Here is an 18,209-nt window from a genome sequence, read left to right as displayed (position 1 = left end):
ACAGTTCTCCCAGGGGGTTGGCTTGGATTGGCAAAGGCGTCCTTTTCCCTACTGCCTGCCATTTGTGCTCCACAATCTAAGCTTTCATCCAAAACCACATCCCTGGCCCTTATATTGGAGAAGAAATGCATCCAGTTGTGATTCGGAGTCCTCAGAGAGCCTGAAACAACAACTCTGAGAGACGTGTCAATGGTTCTATTTACCCCAATGGGTGTTTACTCTGAAATCTATTGATGATCCTTTAATTATTAACATTATTATTTCTCTGTCAACAAATTATGTGAGGAAGGGGAGAGACAAACCTATTATGGAGGCCTGCCCACCTCCTGTGAGTGGTTCCTCTTGGCATTATGAGTAAGCTGAGCCTGGGTTGTTGGTGGTTTGACTTATGGGAGGAGCTTTCACTTTGCTGGCCAGAGCAGAGTCCCTACATTCTCTCCGACAGCTGCTGAATCTGTCAGGACGTGTTATTTACGCCTTCTCATGACACAAGAACTAGGGGTCACCAAATGAAATTAATAGGCAGCAGGTTTAAAACGAACAAAAGGAAGTATTGCTTCACACAATGCACGGTCAACCTGTGGAACTCCTTGCCAGAGGATGTTGTGAAGGCCAAGACTATAACAGGGTTCAAAAAAGAACTAGATAAGTTCATGGAGGATCAGTCCATCAATGGCTATTAGGCAGGATGGGCAGGGATTGTTGTTTGCCAGAGCTTGTGTATGGCCAACGGGATGGATCATTTGCTGATTACCTGTTCTATTCATTCCCTCTGAAGCACCTGGCATTGGCCACTGTTGGAAGACAGGATACTGGACTAGATGGACCATTGGTCTTAGCCAGTATGGTCGTTCTTATGCTCTTATGTTGCATTCAATGTGCACCCCACCTGTCTTAATCTCTGTGGTAAATGTACATCTACAGCGGTAGGGGCATGATCCGTGACTTATATTGCAGCCACAAGCCTCACCTCTCCTTGCGCTGCAAGCTGGTAACAAAGAGCTGTCCCACTGCTCAAAAACAGCCACAGCCTGGAGAGAGAATCCAGGGGGGTCGTTCACTCCCAGTGCTTTATTTCTCACCGTTCCTTCCTCCTCTAGGAACTGGCCTTCTCCCAGCCTGGCGGTGAAAGAGAAATCCCTCTCTTCACGCTCTGTATTCAAAATAGCTGTCTCTGACTTCTCTCTCCTGGGCGGTCACCCTCTTCCCCGAGGGGAAGGTTTGGTACGTCCGCAGATTCTCCGGAGACACGTGGAATAAATGCCATTGGGTCTTCGCACTCAGAGGTGGGCTGGGGAGAAGCAGAAGAGCAGAACAAAGGTGACGCAACTGGGCATCAGCCCCAGAAAGCTCAGCCCCGTGAGGAGAAGCTGTCTCAGTTGCGTCCTATGGGAGAGAAAGGGTGGGCAGGGGAGACATGGAGCCTTGCACCAGTGGTTGCACGCAGCTGGGGTCCCATTGGTCTGCTCAAGGACCCATCAGACACACTCGTGGGGGTAGAGGGGATGTAACAGTGTGTAGTTGAGGCTCTGCTTGTACAGACATGCCCATACACCCCCAAATAGTCCTCCCGTTTAAATGGATTCAGAGACAGCATGCAGCATTCATGCAGGTGTTGCCCCAGCCCCCCCGTCAGCCACACACACAAACCTCTCACCCAGTTTAATGGTGCTTTCAACCCGGGCCAGCTTGCCTGGCGGGGGGTGCGCGTTAGAGCCAGGGGCTGCTTTCACTGAGGCTGGCAACCCACCCCTTCGAATGCTGACAGTCCTCCAACGCCTTCCCACAATTCCCCCACACAGCTCGGGGACCCAGAAGGACAGACAAGTTCTCTCACAATTCACGGAGCAGCTCTGTTTACTGCAGCACAAAGACCCATGGGATGTGTCCCAGAGGAGAGCTTGCGACCCACATAGGGTGAGTGAGGGGGACATCACACCAATGGGGAAACAAACTCATATCACGCTTTGCCATGTGGCTGGACTAACCCAGATGCCGATCAGCTGGGCTAACTCTGCAGTGAAGACATGCACCAATTCACACTCTCCAGGGGTAACAAACATGTTGAAGATTAGCCCGGCTTACTCTTCATTCCTTTAGGGCTTGTCTACATGGCAAGTACATCTGCAGTACATCAGCTTGCCACGCATGTAGACAAACTTTTAGGTGCAGCAGCTGGGCCCTACCGTAAATCCTGCACAGCACACTGATCCAAAACAAGCTTGTCTTAGTCCCGGGGCACCCGTTGAATTTTCAGGAAGAAATATTTCGGTGGCAAACTCTGTTCAATTATAGTTCATCCATTTTTAAATCTTTTGCATTAGCTATTCCTGCACTTCTCTAACTATTAGAGATCAGACCGAGACCATCATGGGGCAGGAGGCAGATTATCCCACCCCTGGGTACGGCAGGGGTCTTACCGCTTCCCCTGAAGCAGCTGGAGCTGCACCTGTCAGAGACAAGTCACTGGGCTAGACGGATCTCGGGACTGATCCAGTCTGGCATGTCCATTGTTTCCTAATCACGGAGCACCTGAACATCGATTGATTCCCTGCTCAGCTCTGACCCAACAGGCCCCATTGCTGAGATGCTGCCTGCATTCCTCTGCCTTGGAGCAGTTACTGTTTCTGCTGGAGGCTCCTATTTTCCCATGAAACTGAACCTCAGCAGGTAAGATCCCAACTCTCGACAACTTTCTTAACCATTTTGGAAAGCGAAGGGAAGCAGCTGGCGGGGGGGTTAATTCCTTAGATTTCAGGGAGTGAAACTGAAACAAAGGGACGCCGGGTGATTTTTTGCCCAGTGCCAACGGCTGCCAAAAGGACTGGGCACCAATTAAGGTCTCAAAATAGGATTGGGGGGGGACCCAAAATATTGCATGTACCTTGCATGGGGGTGAATTTTATTTCACCCTTCCTGTATTTGCTGGAGCCATAGAGCTGGCAGATACCGGACACGCTTTCCGCACACACTGCTGTGACGACACCTCAATCTGGACCTCCTGGGCCCCATGCCGCTCTGCCCACGCCCCTCAGTCCAGACCTGCAGCCCTTCCCCTGCTATCCCAGCCCTGGGCTCCTTACACACAGCTCTGCTGATGCCCCTTCTCAGCCTGATTTGAACTCTGCCCCTCCCCTCCCCATGGCTCCCTCCCTCGGCCTCTCCCGAGCAGCAACTGACTCATGATGAAGTGTGCCGGTCTGAGATGAGTACAGCAGAGGTATTGGAGCACAGAGAGCTACTGCGTGTGACTTTGGGAGACTTTACAGCAGTGGGTCCCAACCTGTGGCCCGGGGGCCAAAAGTGGCCCACGGCTCCCTTCCCGCTGGCTGCAGAAGGGAGCCGCTGCTGAAGGACCCAGGCGTTTCTGCAAGGCTAAAAAACCGGTGCAGGCTCCTTCCTGCAGCAAAGAGGATGGGAAATTAGCACTCCCTTCCCCCTGGCTGTAGCAGGGAGTACAGCAAAGTGCTCCGCCTGGGTGCTGAGGTGCTGGGTCCCTGCTGGAGCCAGAGGAAGGGCAGCACTGATCTCTCGTCCCCCTGGCTGCAGAAAGGAGCCACTGCCTAGGGATGCAGGTGGAGTGCATGGGGCTACGGGACACGTGCAGTTTCCCTGCTGCAGCCAGGCAGACAGGAGATCAGCGAGGAGACAGCCTCCTTGCTGAACTCCTTCTGTCTGGCTGCAGTGGGGGGGAGGCCTCCTGGCAGAGACGGGTGGCCCTTCAGGGTTGTATAAATGATATCTGTGGCCCTCGAGCCAAAAAGGTTGGGATCCCACTGCTTTACAGTCTGGTGGGGTCTAGTTTTTGGAACTAAAAGATACACGCAGCGGGGAAATACAATGTAACGTCATTACGGCTCTGAACAAGCTTTCAGATTGAACGTGTCAGGAACCGGCCTGGTAATACTGGTCTTGCTTTACAGTAATGTTCTGTGTCTATATGGCTAATAAAGGGATAATAAAAGATCGACAGACCTGAGCAGTGTATGCTGTGGACGACGAGAAGCAATCTGTTGATGAGGCTCCATAACAACTAATCAGTTAGATGAACAAAGAGAAGGCTCAGGGGTGACTTGATCACGCTCTCTGAGTGCCTACACGGGGATCAGCACTTTGACAACACAGAGCTCTTCAATCCAGCAGAAAAACGGTCGAACAAGATCCAATGGCTGGAAGTTGAAGCTAGCCAGACTCAGACTGGAAATAAGGGGCAATTTTGAACACTGAGTGTGCTTAAACATTGGGACAATTTACCAGGGGCCGTGGTGGATTCTCCGTCACTGGCAATTTTTAAATCAAGATGGGATGTTTGCCTAAAAGATCTGCTCTAGTTCAACCAAGAATGAGTTCCAGACCACATGATCCCTTCTGGCTTTATAATCTACAACCCAGGAATTGGAACACTGATTAATCATTTAACAAGCCTTTGTAAGCTATTTATAAATGCAGCCTTAACACCAAGCGTGGCTGTAACGGCTCCGTAACTCCATTATCAGGTGACTGTCACACTTCTCAAAAACCTTCTCGTTCCAGCAGACATTTGCTTTCCTTGATTTTTAAGGCCAGAAGGAAACATTAGATCATCTAGCCTGACCTCCTTCCTTTTTGTTGGACTTACGAAGGGACATTATTCTTTGTTAACCACTGATAGCGGGCTTGGTAAGGGACACAGAGCTCAGCTCCTCTGCTCCTTCCTTTTTGTTGGACTCACGAAGGGACATTATTCTTTGTTAACCACTGATAACGGGCTTGGTAAGGGACACACAGAGCTCTGCAAATGAGGCCTTCTTGCTGCCACGCCTAAATATGTATTTAGATCCCCGTGTTTGCCCTGCACTAACATTTTGGCCCTTTGACACAACAGAGCAATCAGCAAAGAAGCATGGTCCTTCAGTCCTAGTTCTGGCTCGCCAGGTATTGACAGAAGGGGCAGCTGATGTAAATCAGGGCAGCTCCACTGAGTTCAATGGCATGAGGCTGGTTTACACCAGCAGAAGAGCTGGCCCAGGGAGCACTTCTCTGAGACAGAAAGCATCATTAGCCGAAAGAGAGGAGAGAAGATTTTCAAATGTCTATTTCATTCCTTATCTGTGCTGGTAGCACAAAATGCCCAGCACCACAACACATTCAGCAGCAACACAAGGAGAGGCAAACACAGAGTAAGCCCGTCAGGACAGGATGCAGGCGGTGGGACTAGGTGACCTCCTGAGGTCCCTTCCAACCCTCATCTTGTAGGGTTCTGTGAATGAAGAGGCCCCTTCAGCTGCTCAGACACACAACCCAAAATCAGAGGGGACCACAGCGGGTTAGAACGCACGCAGCACGTTCGGGGTTCTGAAACCATCCAGTTCAAAGAAAGGGCCATGATCTGAGACTGAACATTTAGACACTTAGGAACAGCCAGACTGGGATAGGGCCGTCTTGTCCAGCATCCTACGGTAGTGGGACAGAGCAATAGCCATCTACTTCCATATCCCTGGGCCATCTTTTGCTTTCAGCCCCCAAAGCATCTGACTGTTCCAGCAGCAGAAGACCTGAACCCTCCCAAAATGCCCCTGGCTAACCTTCCCATGGGGGGTGCAAGGGGGCAAAGGAGGTGTGTGCACACCACACCAAAAAGCATATAATAATCAGTGGTGTACCTGGGGGCGGTGGATGGGAGGGAGCCCTGCCCGCGGGCACCGGTCTGGAGCAGGCACCGGCCAGGCCCTCCTCAGAGGAGCTGCCCCCCGCTGACATCCCCGGTGACCGCGCTGACTCGGCCCCCTCCGCCCCCATGCTGGGTGTAACAAGGGAGCTGCGGGGACCTCAGCCATGCAGGGGCTGGGCAGCCCTCCCCCCTCCCACCACCGGGAGGCCCAGGGGCATCTGCCCCTGTCACTCGAGCTCCCCGCTGCCCCCACGGAGTGGGAAACAGGGCTGCAGACCCCCTCCCCCACAACGTGGTACTGCTGCTGCTGCTGCCAACTGGGACGGGGGTGCAAATACAGGTATTGATCCCCAGGCGCCAGAGACCCACGGTGAGCCACTGATCGTAATCCATCCCGTATAGGGGATCAGATGGCGTTCAAGGCGCAAAGTCGTTATCAAAGCATTAAAGTGCTAATGCTATTTGCTAGACGCTTGTGTGCTCATTTTAGTGGGTGTTAATTTTATCATTAGTCTAACCAGACACCAGCATGAGACGGCAATGTGCATAAGAGAAGAATCCTACAATTCCTTTCTCCTGCACGGAAGGGGGCTCATGGGTCACAGTGGGTAAGCAACTCAGCATGAGCCCAGCACGATGCTGGGGCTGAAAGAGCTAATGTAGTAACGAAGCGGGGAGCAGAAGTAGGGGGGTGATTTTACTTCGGTATGTGGGGTCAGTGGAAAATTGGGTAGGGGGGAAGAAAAGAGCCACAAAAGGCCCACGGGCTGGAGAAAACGCCTTACTGTGGGAGACCTGAAGAACTCAATCAGCTTAGCTTATCCAAAAGATGGAACGGCCACATGATGACAGTGTAAAAGGACTTTCGTGGGGAGAACATCCCAGGTGCTAATAGGCTCTTTATTCAAGGAAAGAAAGGCAGAACAAGAACCAGTGACTGGATGATTTAGCTGGGGTTAGTGATGCTGTGAGCAGGGGGTGGGACGAGATGACCTCCTGAGTTCCCTGCCAACCCTCGTCTTCTAGGATTCTAAGCTGAAGCAGACAAATTCCAATTAAAATCTGGATGCACATTTCTATTAACCTTTGGGACAAACTCTGAAGGGAGTGGTGGATTTTCCATCACTTGATGCCTTCCGATCAAGACCGGATGCCTCTCTGGGAAATGCTTTAGTCAAATACAAGTTACTGGGCCCAATATGAAGGTAGCTGGGTGAAATTCTCTGCTCTGGGCTATACAGGAGGTCAGACTAGATGATCCAATGGGCCCCCTCTGGCCTGAAATTCTACAAATACTTTTTCTCCATTGAGCAACGTGAAAATTATCCTGCTTCCCAGCACTAGATGGCATCCGTGCATCTTGGATTGAAGCTTGTTAGCATTTTGCAGCCCGCAGGAGACCATGGTTGAATTCCCACACTCCCACTCAGACAGTAATATATGGGCACTTTCAAGAACACCAAAATCCACTTCAAGTGACCACCGCAGAGGCTGACAGAAACTGATTGCCAAAGGCAATTGGTCTTTTGCTCAGGAAACTTTAGAGACCAAAGTCAGTGGGAGTTGGGGCTGCACAGAAGATCAGGTCTGATGAAGAATATATTGAGAGCACTATATTTTTTTTCTGTAAGGCATCACCCCAGAAATCAGTGGCCAATTGTGAATGCTCAGTGTGTGCAGGGAGGAGGAAGGAATGCATCTGTAATAATGTCATGGCTTCACATATACAAAAATCATGGTCATCGGCTATGCACATCTGTAATTCCACCCTCCTGTGCGTGCGTACACATTGCAATACATTCTTTAACTACTCAATCACATACTTTTCCCGGAGGAGCCCTGTCACATTCTGCGCACAGGTTGGACAGTGAATGTGGTATGGTGGTGCAGGGAGTACCGCTGGGGTGCAGAAAGGAACAAAAGCTTGATTCACTGTTGAAGTTGCAGAGTGTACTGAATAAGGGGTTCTGGGGAAAAATGAGCATGGGACTGTAATATGTTGAATTCCAGTATAGGATGCAGCCACTTGATGTCTGAGTGCTATGTAGAATTGAAGACATGCTATGTTTCCTGGTAAACAGAGGACAAAGCTCGAACACGCGCTATGTGGAAGTCTGTTTGTTTGTGCCTATAATCTGCAGTTGTTTTCCTTAAAACCTACCTCCTATTTCACATGGACTGTGCTTCCATATGTCATGACAGTCTTTAATTACTTGAGCACTTTCTCGTAATGCATATGCACAAGGGGGTAAAATTAAGGTTAGCCAGGCATCCTTAACTTTGTCACTTCCTGACAGTTGAGCGCTTGAATTTTCATCCTAGTGTCTTTTCAAGGTAGGTTTTTACTTTTTTCAAAATTAAATTATTTATAGTTGCTTCTCATTGGAGAAATAATCTAATCACTGTGTCTGGGGTTTTTACTTTTTGTATTTGTGAGCAGATGGCAAGACATAATGTGACAATTCTAATCTGCCATCTGTTCCTGAAACACCTGGTCCAATATTTCCTGCCGCAGAAGCCTCCCAGTGCCATTATGTGAAACAAGAGAAGTTTTGAAATACACCAGAACAAAGAGCTCGCAGAATGTGGTGGCGTTGTGCTAATGAATTCAGATGTGGGTGGGAACTGGACAGTCAGATCCACTCATTTATTCCATAGTTTAAAACAGACCATTTGGAAAGCCAGGATGTCTTCACTGCAGGCATGCAGCAATTAGGAGATCAGGGAACTAAGTTGCTGTCTCTAATCAGAGGAGCTGTCTTGTGATGACTTGGTCTTCAAAGCCAGGGATAGAGGTAGGGCTGGAACATGGAGTTTGAGAGCAATGCTCTCTACAGAGCTCCTGATGGGACCCCCCACATTGCCGAGGTGCTAACAGGAAGACATGCCCAGCACTTTCAGGCTGTTTATAGGAAAGGATCTTGTGCCCCTCTGATCACCCAAAGAGTGACCCTGGCTCCTAGCCATGAAGAGCAGAAGAAAGAAGCATCAGATGGAGCTCTGACCGTACCAGGGTGCACTATGAAATCTCCCTCAGAACGTATTGATTCGGGCTCTTAGGGGCTCCGATGAATCACAATACTATTACCTATCCTGCTAGAGAAATGTGCAGATTAGTCAGGTGAAGTTTGTGAAGTGCTTTGAGATTCCCTGGGCGAATGCACAGCTGACTCGCAAAGTGAAGGCATAGCATGTAATGTGGGTAGGTTTCACCATCCCTGGGGCTGGCATCATGGCTGCGGTTCAAGCACCTCTGTGGGCTAGGCAGAGGCAGCTCACTCAGCCAAAGGGCTGCCTCGGTGGAGTCATCGGAGAGGGCTCCTAAGCAGGCAGTTCATTAATGCCCAAGGCCGCCGGAGACGGCACGCGAGGAGGTTTGCAGTGCTTGCCGTGTTTGCCCAGCACTTTTCTGCACTGCAGTATTCGCATCCGTACCACACGTATCATTGAACCGCATCTGACAGACACACGATGGTTTTTACAGGAGGTAATAATTCTCATTTCCCCAGCAGCCCTCCCCACGCACCTCCCGTCGGCCACGGGAAAAAATGAAAACTATCCCTCTTCTGTTCAGAGCGCGTCTCAATTTCCGAGCTCTGTACAACATTTAACTGAGTCTCATGACAATACTGATGTACCTACCTAGCAGGGAAGTTAAATCACTTGGTTGCTCTGTGCCTCAGTTTCCCAACTGTGCAATGGAGATCGTAGGGGTGTGGGAAAGATCAGTGCACTGAAGCCTGGGAGGGGCTCAGCTTTTATGGGGATGGGCGATAGATCGTATTAGAACCCTGTCACAGGGCGGCTGGCCCCGGTAAAAGAATTAGGTCTAGGACCCTGTGTCAGAGCAAGTGCTCTCACTAGGGCAATGACGAAGGCAGGGCAATACCTGGGCTCTATAAGGGACCAGAGAGAGATCCAGTGAGTCAAGGGACCCCTGGATCAGTCAGAAAGATGCAGGGAGAGACAGGAGACCCAGGGGAGTCAGAGCTTCATGAGTGGGAGTCAGATGCGAGCTGCCAGAGCCAGATAGTGATTCCTGCAGGAAGGCTGAAGGCAGGAGGGCAGCAAGGGGCCTTTGCTGGCTGACATCCACAAGCTAGAAGGCCAGGGTTGGAGGGCAGCAGAGGAGCTTCCCTGCTGACATCTCCAGAGACAGAGAGCTGGACCCTGGGGAACAGTGGGTGGGCCGGGGGACTGAGGGATGCTCCCCTGGTAAAGATGATCTCCCAGAGAAGCTGCAAAGGTTCCCGTTGGAAACAGTGGGGTGCATGCCAGTGGGAAGGGATGGGGGTGGCTGTCCTGGTACAAGGACAGGGGAGGGGTGTGCTGGATAGCTAGGGGCAGGCAACACTGCGGCTACATCAGACACTTGGGCCAGGGTGACGGATGCTGGGGCTGCGCCAGATACGCAGGGAAGGGTGACAGATGCTGGGGCTGTGCCAGACACTTGTGAGACAGGACAGGATAAAGGATACTGGAGCAGTATGTTACATTTACTGTAAGAACTATGCTGAGGGAATTCCGGTTTATTGAATTGGGACTAGTCTTGTTATGATTTATGTGCACGGGATTCTTGTAACCAATGGACCTCACAAGGGCTACATTTATACTTGGGAAGAGGCTCTGGACTATTTCTGGCAAGCCTGCAGGAGGGAAACTGAGGCAGGCATGCCTGTTGTGTTGCAGCCTACCACAGGAGGGCCTCCCAGGCGGAGTGGCCCTATGATACACCCCCGTTTTACAGACAGGGAAACTGAGGCACCGAGAGGTTTGTTTTGTTTTAAGTGACTTGTCCAAGGACACCCAAGAAGGCAATGCTGGGAACACAGCCAAGGTCTCTTGGACCCCGGTCCCATGCTTGGACTGGAGCTGCTCAGAAAACTTCCATCTGAATAACGGTCCAGTGGAACATTTCTGTTCGCCCAGGGAGCTTGACCCACAGGACAGAACAGGGGCATGAAGTTCCCGAACAACAGTTCCCAGGCTGTTGGCGAGGCGAGCCTGTGGCAAAAGGCAGTTTAATGCTGACATTTCAGCCTTTCCTCCTGACTGGGGCTGGAAACAAGCGGTGAGATACCAGTGTTTCCCAGGGGACAGAAATGCCAAACTTTGCTCAGCTCCAGCTTTAACCGCTAGGCAATGCTCCTCTTTACTGAAGCCTACGCCATCATGGCAACACATCTTTTCCCTTTTGTCGCCTTACTTGGCTCGGCTCTCATGTTGTGTGAGGGTTGCGTTGGGGCTGGTGGACGATGCTGGCAGGTTGAACACCTGGGGCTCGTGGGTGGAGCCCATGGGAACAAATGACCCACACCCCCAGGAAGGAGGGGCCACGGGAGTCAGAAATCATGTGATCTCTTGGGACAACAAAAGAAGAAAAGACGAGTGGGAGTGTGGGTCAAAGATATGAAACAAGGACGAATGATGCTGGCTGGACAGCCCAGGGGCTGAATGCCTCTATGGCATGGGCAACCGTCCCCTCTGACATGCCACCAGCGTGTGCCTCCACCCCGTGCTAGGGGCACCTCTGGAGGGCAGACACGAGATTCACTCTCGATGGCCCATTTCGGTTTTGGTCCCTTTGCTGAAATCTCCAGCACGGGGCGATCAGTTAGTGCCGATTGTGGTGGTGTTTGCCTCTCGAAGTCGCTGTGGTCCTGGGGTAACCCCACTGACGTCGGTGGAGTTACACGGGGGATGAATCTGACCCACAGGTCTTAATGCAGGGTCCAGCCAGCCCTAGGGGCACTTCCTGCAGATGGTCATTTGAGGCTTCAAGGCAGGTCGGGTAGCCGCAGGGACAGGGAGCTGTGCCAAGGAAACTCTGCTGCCTGGGCTGATGTTCAACGGCGGTGCGATCGGAATAGCTGAGCACAGCAGGGTACTAACGTAGCCTCCGTTTCACTTCACGTAAGATCCCGTTCGTGCGCTTTCACAAACTGCAGCTCATAAATGACTGTGCAGCTCCCAGGGGCTGGCAGTACAACGCGTGGAGAGCTGCGTCGGTAGCTCTATGTCTCCTGGGGGAAGGCAGTAAATGACAGATATGCGGAAGATGCCAGCGAGAGCGGATTAGTCCCTTAACTCGGGAACTCTCAGTCCCCAGGTTTCCTAGCACATCCTGGGGTCTAGGTGGAGTTCACATCCCGGGGGTGACTCTGCAGAGCTTGATGTGCACCTGTGTGTGACCCCCGAGACCCACAGTCGGATCAGAAGACGCTGTTAATCTAATGGCCCAGATTCTCCCCTGCACTGCTCCGCTGGCACGCAGGGTCCCCAATGCCAGTGGAACTAGCCCCAGTGACCGCTGCATGGGTGGACCCTCCTGCCGAGCAGAAGTGGCATCGTAGCTTTTGACATGTCCCGCCCCGCTGCTGATATAAAGGGGCAGGGCAAAGGGTTTGGGGGTGTGGTCAGAGCTTCCCCATAAACAAAGGAATCTCAAGGAGGAGCAGAGAGGTTCTTTGAGCTCTGTATTTGGCACCGGCGCGACCGCTGCTGGAATCCTGCCTCCAGTTCTGGTGGCCACTATTCAAGAAGGATGTTGATTAATTGGAGACGGGTCAGAGAAGAGCCACACGTCTGCTTAAAGGATTAGAAAACCTGCTTTATAGTGACAGAGTCCAGGAGTTCAATCTATTCGGTTTAACAAAGAGAAGGTTACAGGGTGACTTGATCACAATTCATGAGTATCTCTAGGGGGAACAAACATTTGATAACGGGCTCTTCAATCTAGCAGAGAAAGCTCGAACACGATCCAATGGCTGGATGCTGAAGCTAGACAAATTCAGACCGGAAATAAGGCGGCATTTTTAACAGTGAGGGTAATTAACCACGGCAACAACTTACCAAGGTTAGTGGTGGATTCGCCATCACTGACAATTTTAAATCAAGATTGGACGTTTTTATGAAATATCGGCTCTAGGAGTTATTGTGGGGAAATTCTCCAGCCTGTGCTATACAGGAAGTCAAACTAGATGATCGCAAGATGTTGTAGAGGCCAAGACTATAATGAACTAGATCAGTTCATGGAGGACAGGTCCATCAGTGGCTATTAGCCAGGACAGGCAGGGATTGCTGTTTGCCAGAGGCTGGGAATGGCCGATGGGATGGATCACTTGATGATTCCTTGTTCTGTTCATTCCCTCTGAAGCACCTGGCACTGGCCACTGTCAGAAGACAGGACACTGGGCTAGATGGACCATTGGTCTGACCCAGTATGGCCGTTCTTATGTTCTTCTAGCCTTGGAATCTATGAATCTATGCCCTCATGTTCCTTAGTTGCCCTAACGACCACTCAGGGATGTAGGCACCCCACATAAATTAGAGCAGCCTTCTTGTTATTCTAACTTAGGCTGTGGACCAGCCCAGCCCAGAGTCGGCCCAGGATGGGATGGGGGGAGAGGAATGCAAAGGTGGCAGAAAGCCACCCTGCCTCCTGAATTGTGCTGTGGCTATAGACTGGGGCCTGTATTTGAGTCCCAGATGCTATCCCTGCTCGGGAGCTCCAGACTTGCCCAGCCAAGGAGCTCCAAGAGCTGGCTCTGTACTCCTTTGTCATAGATGCCCAAAGCCCAAGAGGTTTCGTGTTTTGTGCCTGCTTGTGTTTTGCCTTAGAAATAGCGGGAATGTCAGGTCTGATCTTCTCTGACTTTCCTGGGGGCCTCCTCAGGGCTCTCATGAAATGTGCATTGAGCAAGCTGAATTCAACTAAGACGACTTTCTCCCAAGTGCTCTTTAGGAAGTGGAGTCTGACTAAAATCCTTTCCTGTCTCTGTCGCCCACTCTCCAGTCTTCGGTGTCTTGCGATGTCCTCGTTTCGTTAGTTCTCCAAAGACCCTTCCAGGGCAGACATGCTGTGAATAGGGCTAAAAAGGGGTTTAACGGAAAGAAATATTAGACAGGTGGAAACAGAAAAAACGATTTGCTGGAATATTAAGCTTGGCCAGTGAAACTATGGGGAAGGTTTATTGACGTGAATTCTGAACTCAGTGATCTATTTCCACTGTTACAAGTGCCTGTCTCCTTCCTCTGCCCAGAGTCCTAATAAAGAGACCTCCAGGGGAGTGAGGACTCTGTCAGCAAAGCCAGAGGGTTATCGTGCACACCGCTCCCGGGGAGGCAGAGTCTACGCCCCCTACGGCAAAATGTACAAGGCAGAAAGAGGTTGGCTAGACAGAGTTTGAAGCAGGCACTCTTCAACACATCCCCACACCTCCACCCCGGCACACACGTGCAAGGCGCTCGTTCTTCACTCACTCGAAGCTTCACTAGCTGATCTGCCTGTGGGGCTGCCCACCTAGACTGCATGTGCCATGCTGCTGGCTCTCCCAGGCATGTGCAGGCAGAAAGTGGCACATACCAGGTATATCCACGCAGAACGCACCTGCTTCATAGCTGGGGTTGGTCCTGCTTTGAGCAGGGGGTGGGACTGGATGACCTCCTGAGGTCCCTGCCAACCCTCAACTTCTAGGATTCTATGAAACAAAACAGGGATCGCCAAAGAGTACTGGCGTACTGCTGATCACAGAGACGCCCATGGAGCAAGCATGTCCAAGGAACAAGGGTCTGAATGTACCAAGGACAGGAGCCTGCCCTGTGTCGGCGCATTCCCAAAAATGTCTTAGCATTGCATTTATCATAAGGGAACCCAGGCGGCCAGAGGCCGCACAGGAGATACAGTGGGGGAGCCAGCACCCAAAGGTTAATTAGAACAGCCCCAGTCCAGCGAGCCTAGGGAATGTGGGAACAGGTCCCTTGCAGCAGGAGAGGTAATTCAAAGGGCTCCTGTTTGCAGACAGCTCACCCCAACCCTCCCCAGACAAAATCAGCGCCTAGAAATAAGCCCTGGGTGTTTGCTTATGAAACAGATGGAGGTTGTGCCAGGGGCCCCCTCGGTGGCGGTGGGGGGGGGAGGCGGGAGGAGAAAATGCTGCTGAAAACACATGGGAAAGAACAAAACCAAAACACCGGCAGCAAAATGAATGACAACAAATACTCGGAATGGGATCCGCCCCCCAGGCTTTGTGCACCGGGTGCAGAATCGAGGCGGTACGGGGGGGGGTGGCCATTATAGAGGCGCGGGTACAAAAACAAATGCAAACGAGTCGTTGCGAAGCTAAAAGCTGCCTGCGTTCGGGGTAGATTATGCTGCCTCCTGCCATGCCCCCGGGTCGTGTCCTTGTGCCGAGTGGCTTATTCAGCCGCTCCGTGGAGTAGCACAGGCTCGCCTGGTGCTCCCTCTCTCGCAGCTAGGCAACGCCCATCGGGTTGTCTTGAAGGACAGCGAGAGAGAGAGCTGGTGCTACAGCAGGTGCTGGCAGCAGACTGGGCCCTGCTTTGCTGCCCTGCAGCGATGCTAAGGCCAGATAGGCACCGACTCCGCAGGTGCTCCAGGGCTCAAGCGCCCCCGGGGGGAAAAACGGGTGCTGAGCACCCACCAGGGCTGGCCGCCGCGAATCAGCTGTTCAGTGGCGCTCAGTGGCACTGCAAATCAGCACATCAGCAGCCAGGTCTGACTGTGGCCTCGCCCACACGCTCCGCCTCTTCCTGTCCCACCTCTTCCTCCAAAGCCCCGCCCTACCCCGCCTCTGGACATTTAGGGTCCGAGCCTGCATCACCTGGGAGGCGCTGAGCTCTGTCAGTCCCCACTGGCTTCGGTGAGAGTTAAGCCCGTTCAGCACCGTGCAGGCCCTGATTCATTGCGTATGAGCCCGAACACATAGGAGAGAGAGCTGCTCAGAGCCGGGCTCCTTGGTCGGCTGCCGAAACCCTGCATTTTTGTTGCTAAAATGAGCTGGCAAGGATAAATTCTGTCCCGGTCTGAACCCCGTCGGCCCCCACTGGCTACACAGAGCTGCACAGGGTGCAAATTGGAGGAGGATTCAACCCCCAGGCAGCCAAATGCCCATGTTAGGTGCCACAGCGCTGCCCTGAGTGCCCAATTGAGGTGCCCCATCTTAGACCCATCCACTAGCTGTTTGTGGCTTGCTACACTTGGCCTGTGTTTGGCCCAAGCGCTTGCGAGCTGCAGCTTTGTGAAATGCCCCCTCACATTCAGCTCGCCCATCTTCAGGGTCTGTTACAAACTTGACACTCAGACCACGCTGACCGGAGGTTTCGCCAGGGCTCACTAACCTAGCAAGCAAATCCAAGCCAGCAAGCCGATCTCTGGGCTGAGGCCTGGTTTGCAGGAATGCGCATCTGTGCAAACTCAGGTGGCCTGCACATTTCGCTTTGAATTGAGGGGCCTGTTTGAACCCACAGCTCAGGCAAAACTCGGTGAAAATTTTTGTGAGAGCCCCGCCAAGGGAAACTGCCCAGTTTCATAACGCAGCAGTGTGACTCCTCAATCCGCATACTGTGTCCGAAACAAGAGCAGCCCAGTGAGCTACCAACCATCAGAGTGGGGACCAGAGCACTACCCAACTTGCACACAGAACGGACAGGGGCCCCGACCACTAAACTTCAGTGAAGCAAACATCTGGGAGGCTGGGGGGAGGCACCAGAACCTCATCCCAACCCGGAATGGTTCAAGAGACACAACTGGGGCAAACTGAGCCCAAAGTTTCAGATTTCTAAAAAAACTCAAAATTAATAGACATATTCCCAGGATTTAAAACAAACAAACAAACAAAAACCAAACAGATATTCCCTGAAGAGAAGCTGACCCAAACACTGCAGGTGCTACTGGTGGGAGAGACCCTGAAACTGACCAGAAACAAATGTGAGACTGACCTGCCAGGTGAAATACAAACCCAGTGGCAGTGAGGAAAACACATTCCATCTTGAAATGCCTTTGTGCTTTCAAGGTCTCGGGAGTTGTTAGTCCGCAGGGAGGGCGTTTGCTTTTTTAAACTCTGTGGGCTAGATTCACAAAGAAACGTCGGCGTGGGGACTGTGGAGCCTCAGCTCCCTCTGCAATGCCTGGGGAAAGTGAGGTGCCGCCGAAGGAGATTCACAAATGCCAGCATGCCAGGCTGTGCCTCACCTAACCTAGCCAATGGGCGGTGCCAAGCCAAGGGGTGTGTGCTAAGCCCCGCCCCTCTCATGCAGTCTGGTGCTAAAATCGAGGCTGCTGGGAGATGGCGTCCTTCGCTGAAAACCCTCCCCTGAAAAACCTCCACCGTTTTAGCAAGAGACTGGGGAGAAGGGGAGGAAGAGACCCACCCACATAACTTTTAGCTCAGTAGACAGGGCACTCACCAGGGCTGTGGGTGCCTCCTGGTTCAAGTCCCAGCTGAGAGGGAGAAGGAATTTGAACAGGGATCTGCCAACTCCCAGGGGAGTGCTCTCACACAGGGCTAATGGGAAAATCTGCTGTGGGGCTCCCTCTGGCCTGGTCTGCCCCGAAAACTTAGGTTGACCTGGTTATGTTGCTCAGGGATATGAAAAATTCACGCCGCTGAGAGACCCATTGAAGCCGGACCAAGCCTCGGTGTAGACAGAGCTAGATCAAGAGAAAGATTTTTCCATCAACCTAGCTACCGCCACTCATGCAGATGGATTAATTACAGCGATGGGAAAAACCCTTCCCTGGCCGTAGCACCCATCTACACTACAGTGCTTTCAGCCACTTGTGGTGTAGACATACCCTCACTTTCTCCTGGTGAAGCTGTTCCACTACAGATAAATAGTGAAAGGATCAGCGAGAGAGGCAGCATGTATTAGAATGCCACTGTAGTCTAGTGGTTAGCGCACTCACATGGGCGTGGGCACTGTGGAGAGACCCAGGATACAGCCTCCTGCTCCAACGACTTTTTTAATTATTTCCCTACAGTGGAACAGCTTCAGCAGGGGAGACTGAGGCCCCCACATCAGAATATCCCAGAGCCCTGGTGGTAGGGCATTCATCAGAGAGGTGGCAGATCCTTCTTCAAATCCCTCCTCCTCCTCAGGTGGAGGGGGACTTGAACTGGGGGTCTCCCTCGTCTCAGGTGAGTACCCTAACCACTGGGCTAAGAGTTCTGAGGGAGAGCCGCCTCCTTGTCCATCCCCCCTCCCCCAGCCATATTGTGCAAGGTTGCCTACAGGACCCTCCCCACTTTTGGTAGGCAAGCTCAGAGCCCGCTTACTGGATCCAGGCCTGCAGACAGGTTAGGCAGAGGAACACTGATCCTCGCCCAGTTCACGAATCACTCTGGGGCTTAGGCATCTGGATACCTGGTGGAGGGCATGAAGTGCCCTTGCCTGGAGGCAGAAACACAGGCAGCTACCGAGATTTTACAGCAACAACTTGAGTGCTCCAGAAACGTGGGAACCTGCAGGATTCAGCAGCAGCTGAGCAGGGGTTTTGCGAATCCCACTGGGGCCTGGTTCTGGGAGTCAGATGCCTAAATCCTCTGGTGAATCTAGCCCTGCGATTTTTAATCCGGGCAGGTCCTTTCTACATTAAAAAACAAACAAACAAAACCTACCCCCCTTTATCCTTCTTTGCTGATTCCAGCCTGTTCTGTGCTCCATCAGGGGAGGGGTGGGTAAATCCATAGGTATTTGGGGCTGGAGTGACCCAACACCCTCCCGCCCCCCAAGATTTGCTTCAGGAACCAAAGCAGTC

At 52.1% G+C, this 18,209-nt stretch overlaps 1 protein-coding gene across 2 annotated transcripts in view; it reads right to left on the bottom strand.

The window, feature by feature from the left end:
* Positions 1 to 1,053: 1,053 nt before the first annotated feature.
* CIMIP2C (ciliary microtubule inner protein 2C) overlaps positions 1,054 to 18,209 on the bottom strand; it is a 34,326-nt gene continuing 17,170 nt past the window's right edge. Inside the window, exon 4 of one of the 2 annotated variants that reach the window (XM_067558461.1) lies at positions 1,054 to 1,291. In XM_067558461.1, the coding sequence (XP_067414562.1) occupies positions 1,147 to 1,291 (145 nt within the window). In that variant the 3' untranslated portion in view covers positions 1,054 to 1,146. Of the gene's footprint in view, positions 1,292 to 12,247; positions 13,522 to 18,209 lie in introns of those variants that run through there. The other variant, XM_067558462.1, reaches the window with a different exon arrangement.

This window comes from Emydura macquarii, unplaced genomic scaffold (genome assembly GCF_026122565.2).
Source record: "Emydura macquarii macquarii isolate MOO-44397 ecotype Brisbane River unplaced genomic scaffold, CSIRO-AGI_Emac_v2 contig_2076, whole genome shotgun sequence".
NCBI lineage: Eukaryota > Metazoa > Chordata > Testudines > Chelidae > Emydura > Emydura macquarii.
The sequence above is the reverse complement of the archived record's forward strand: the minus strand, read 5'-3'. Positions and strand labels throughout refer to the sequence as shown.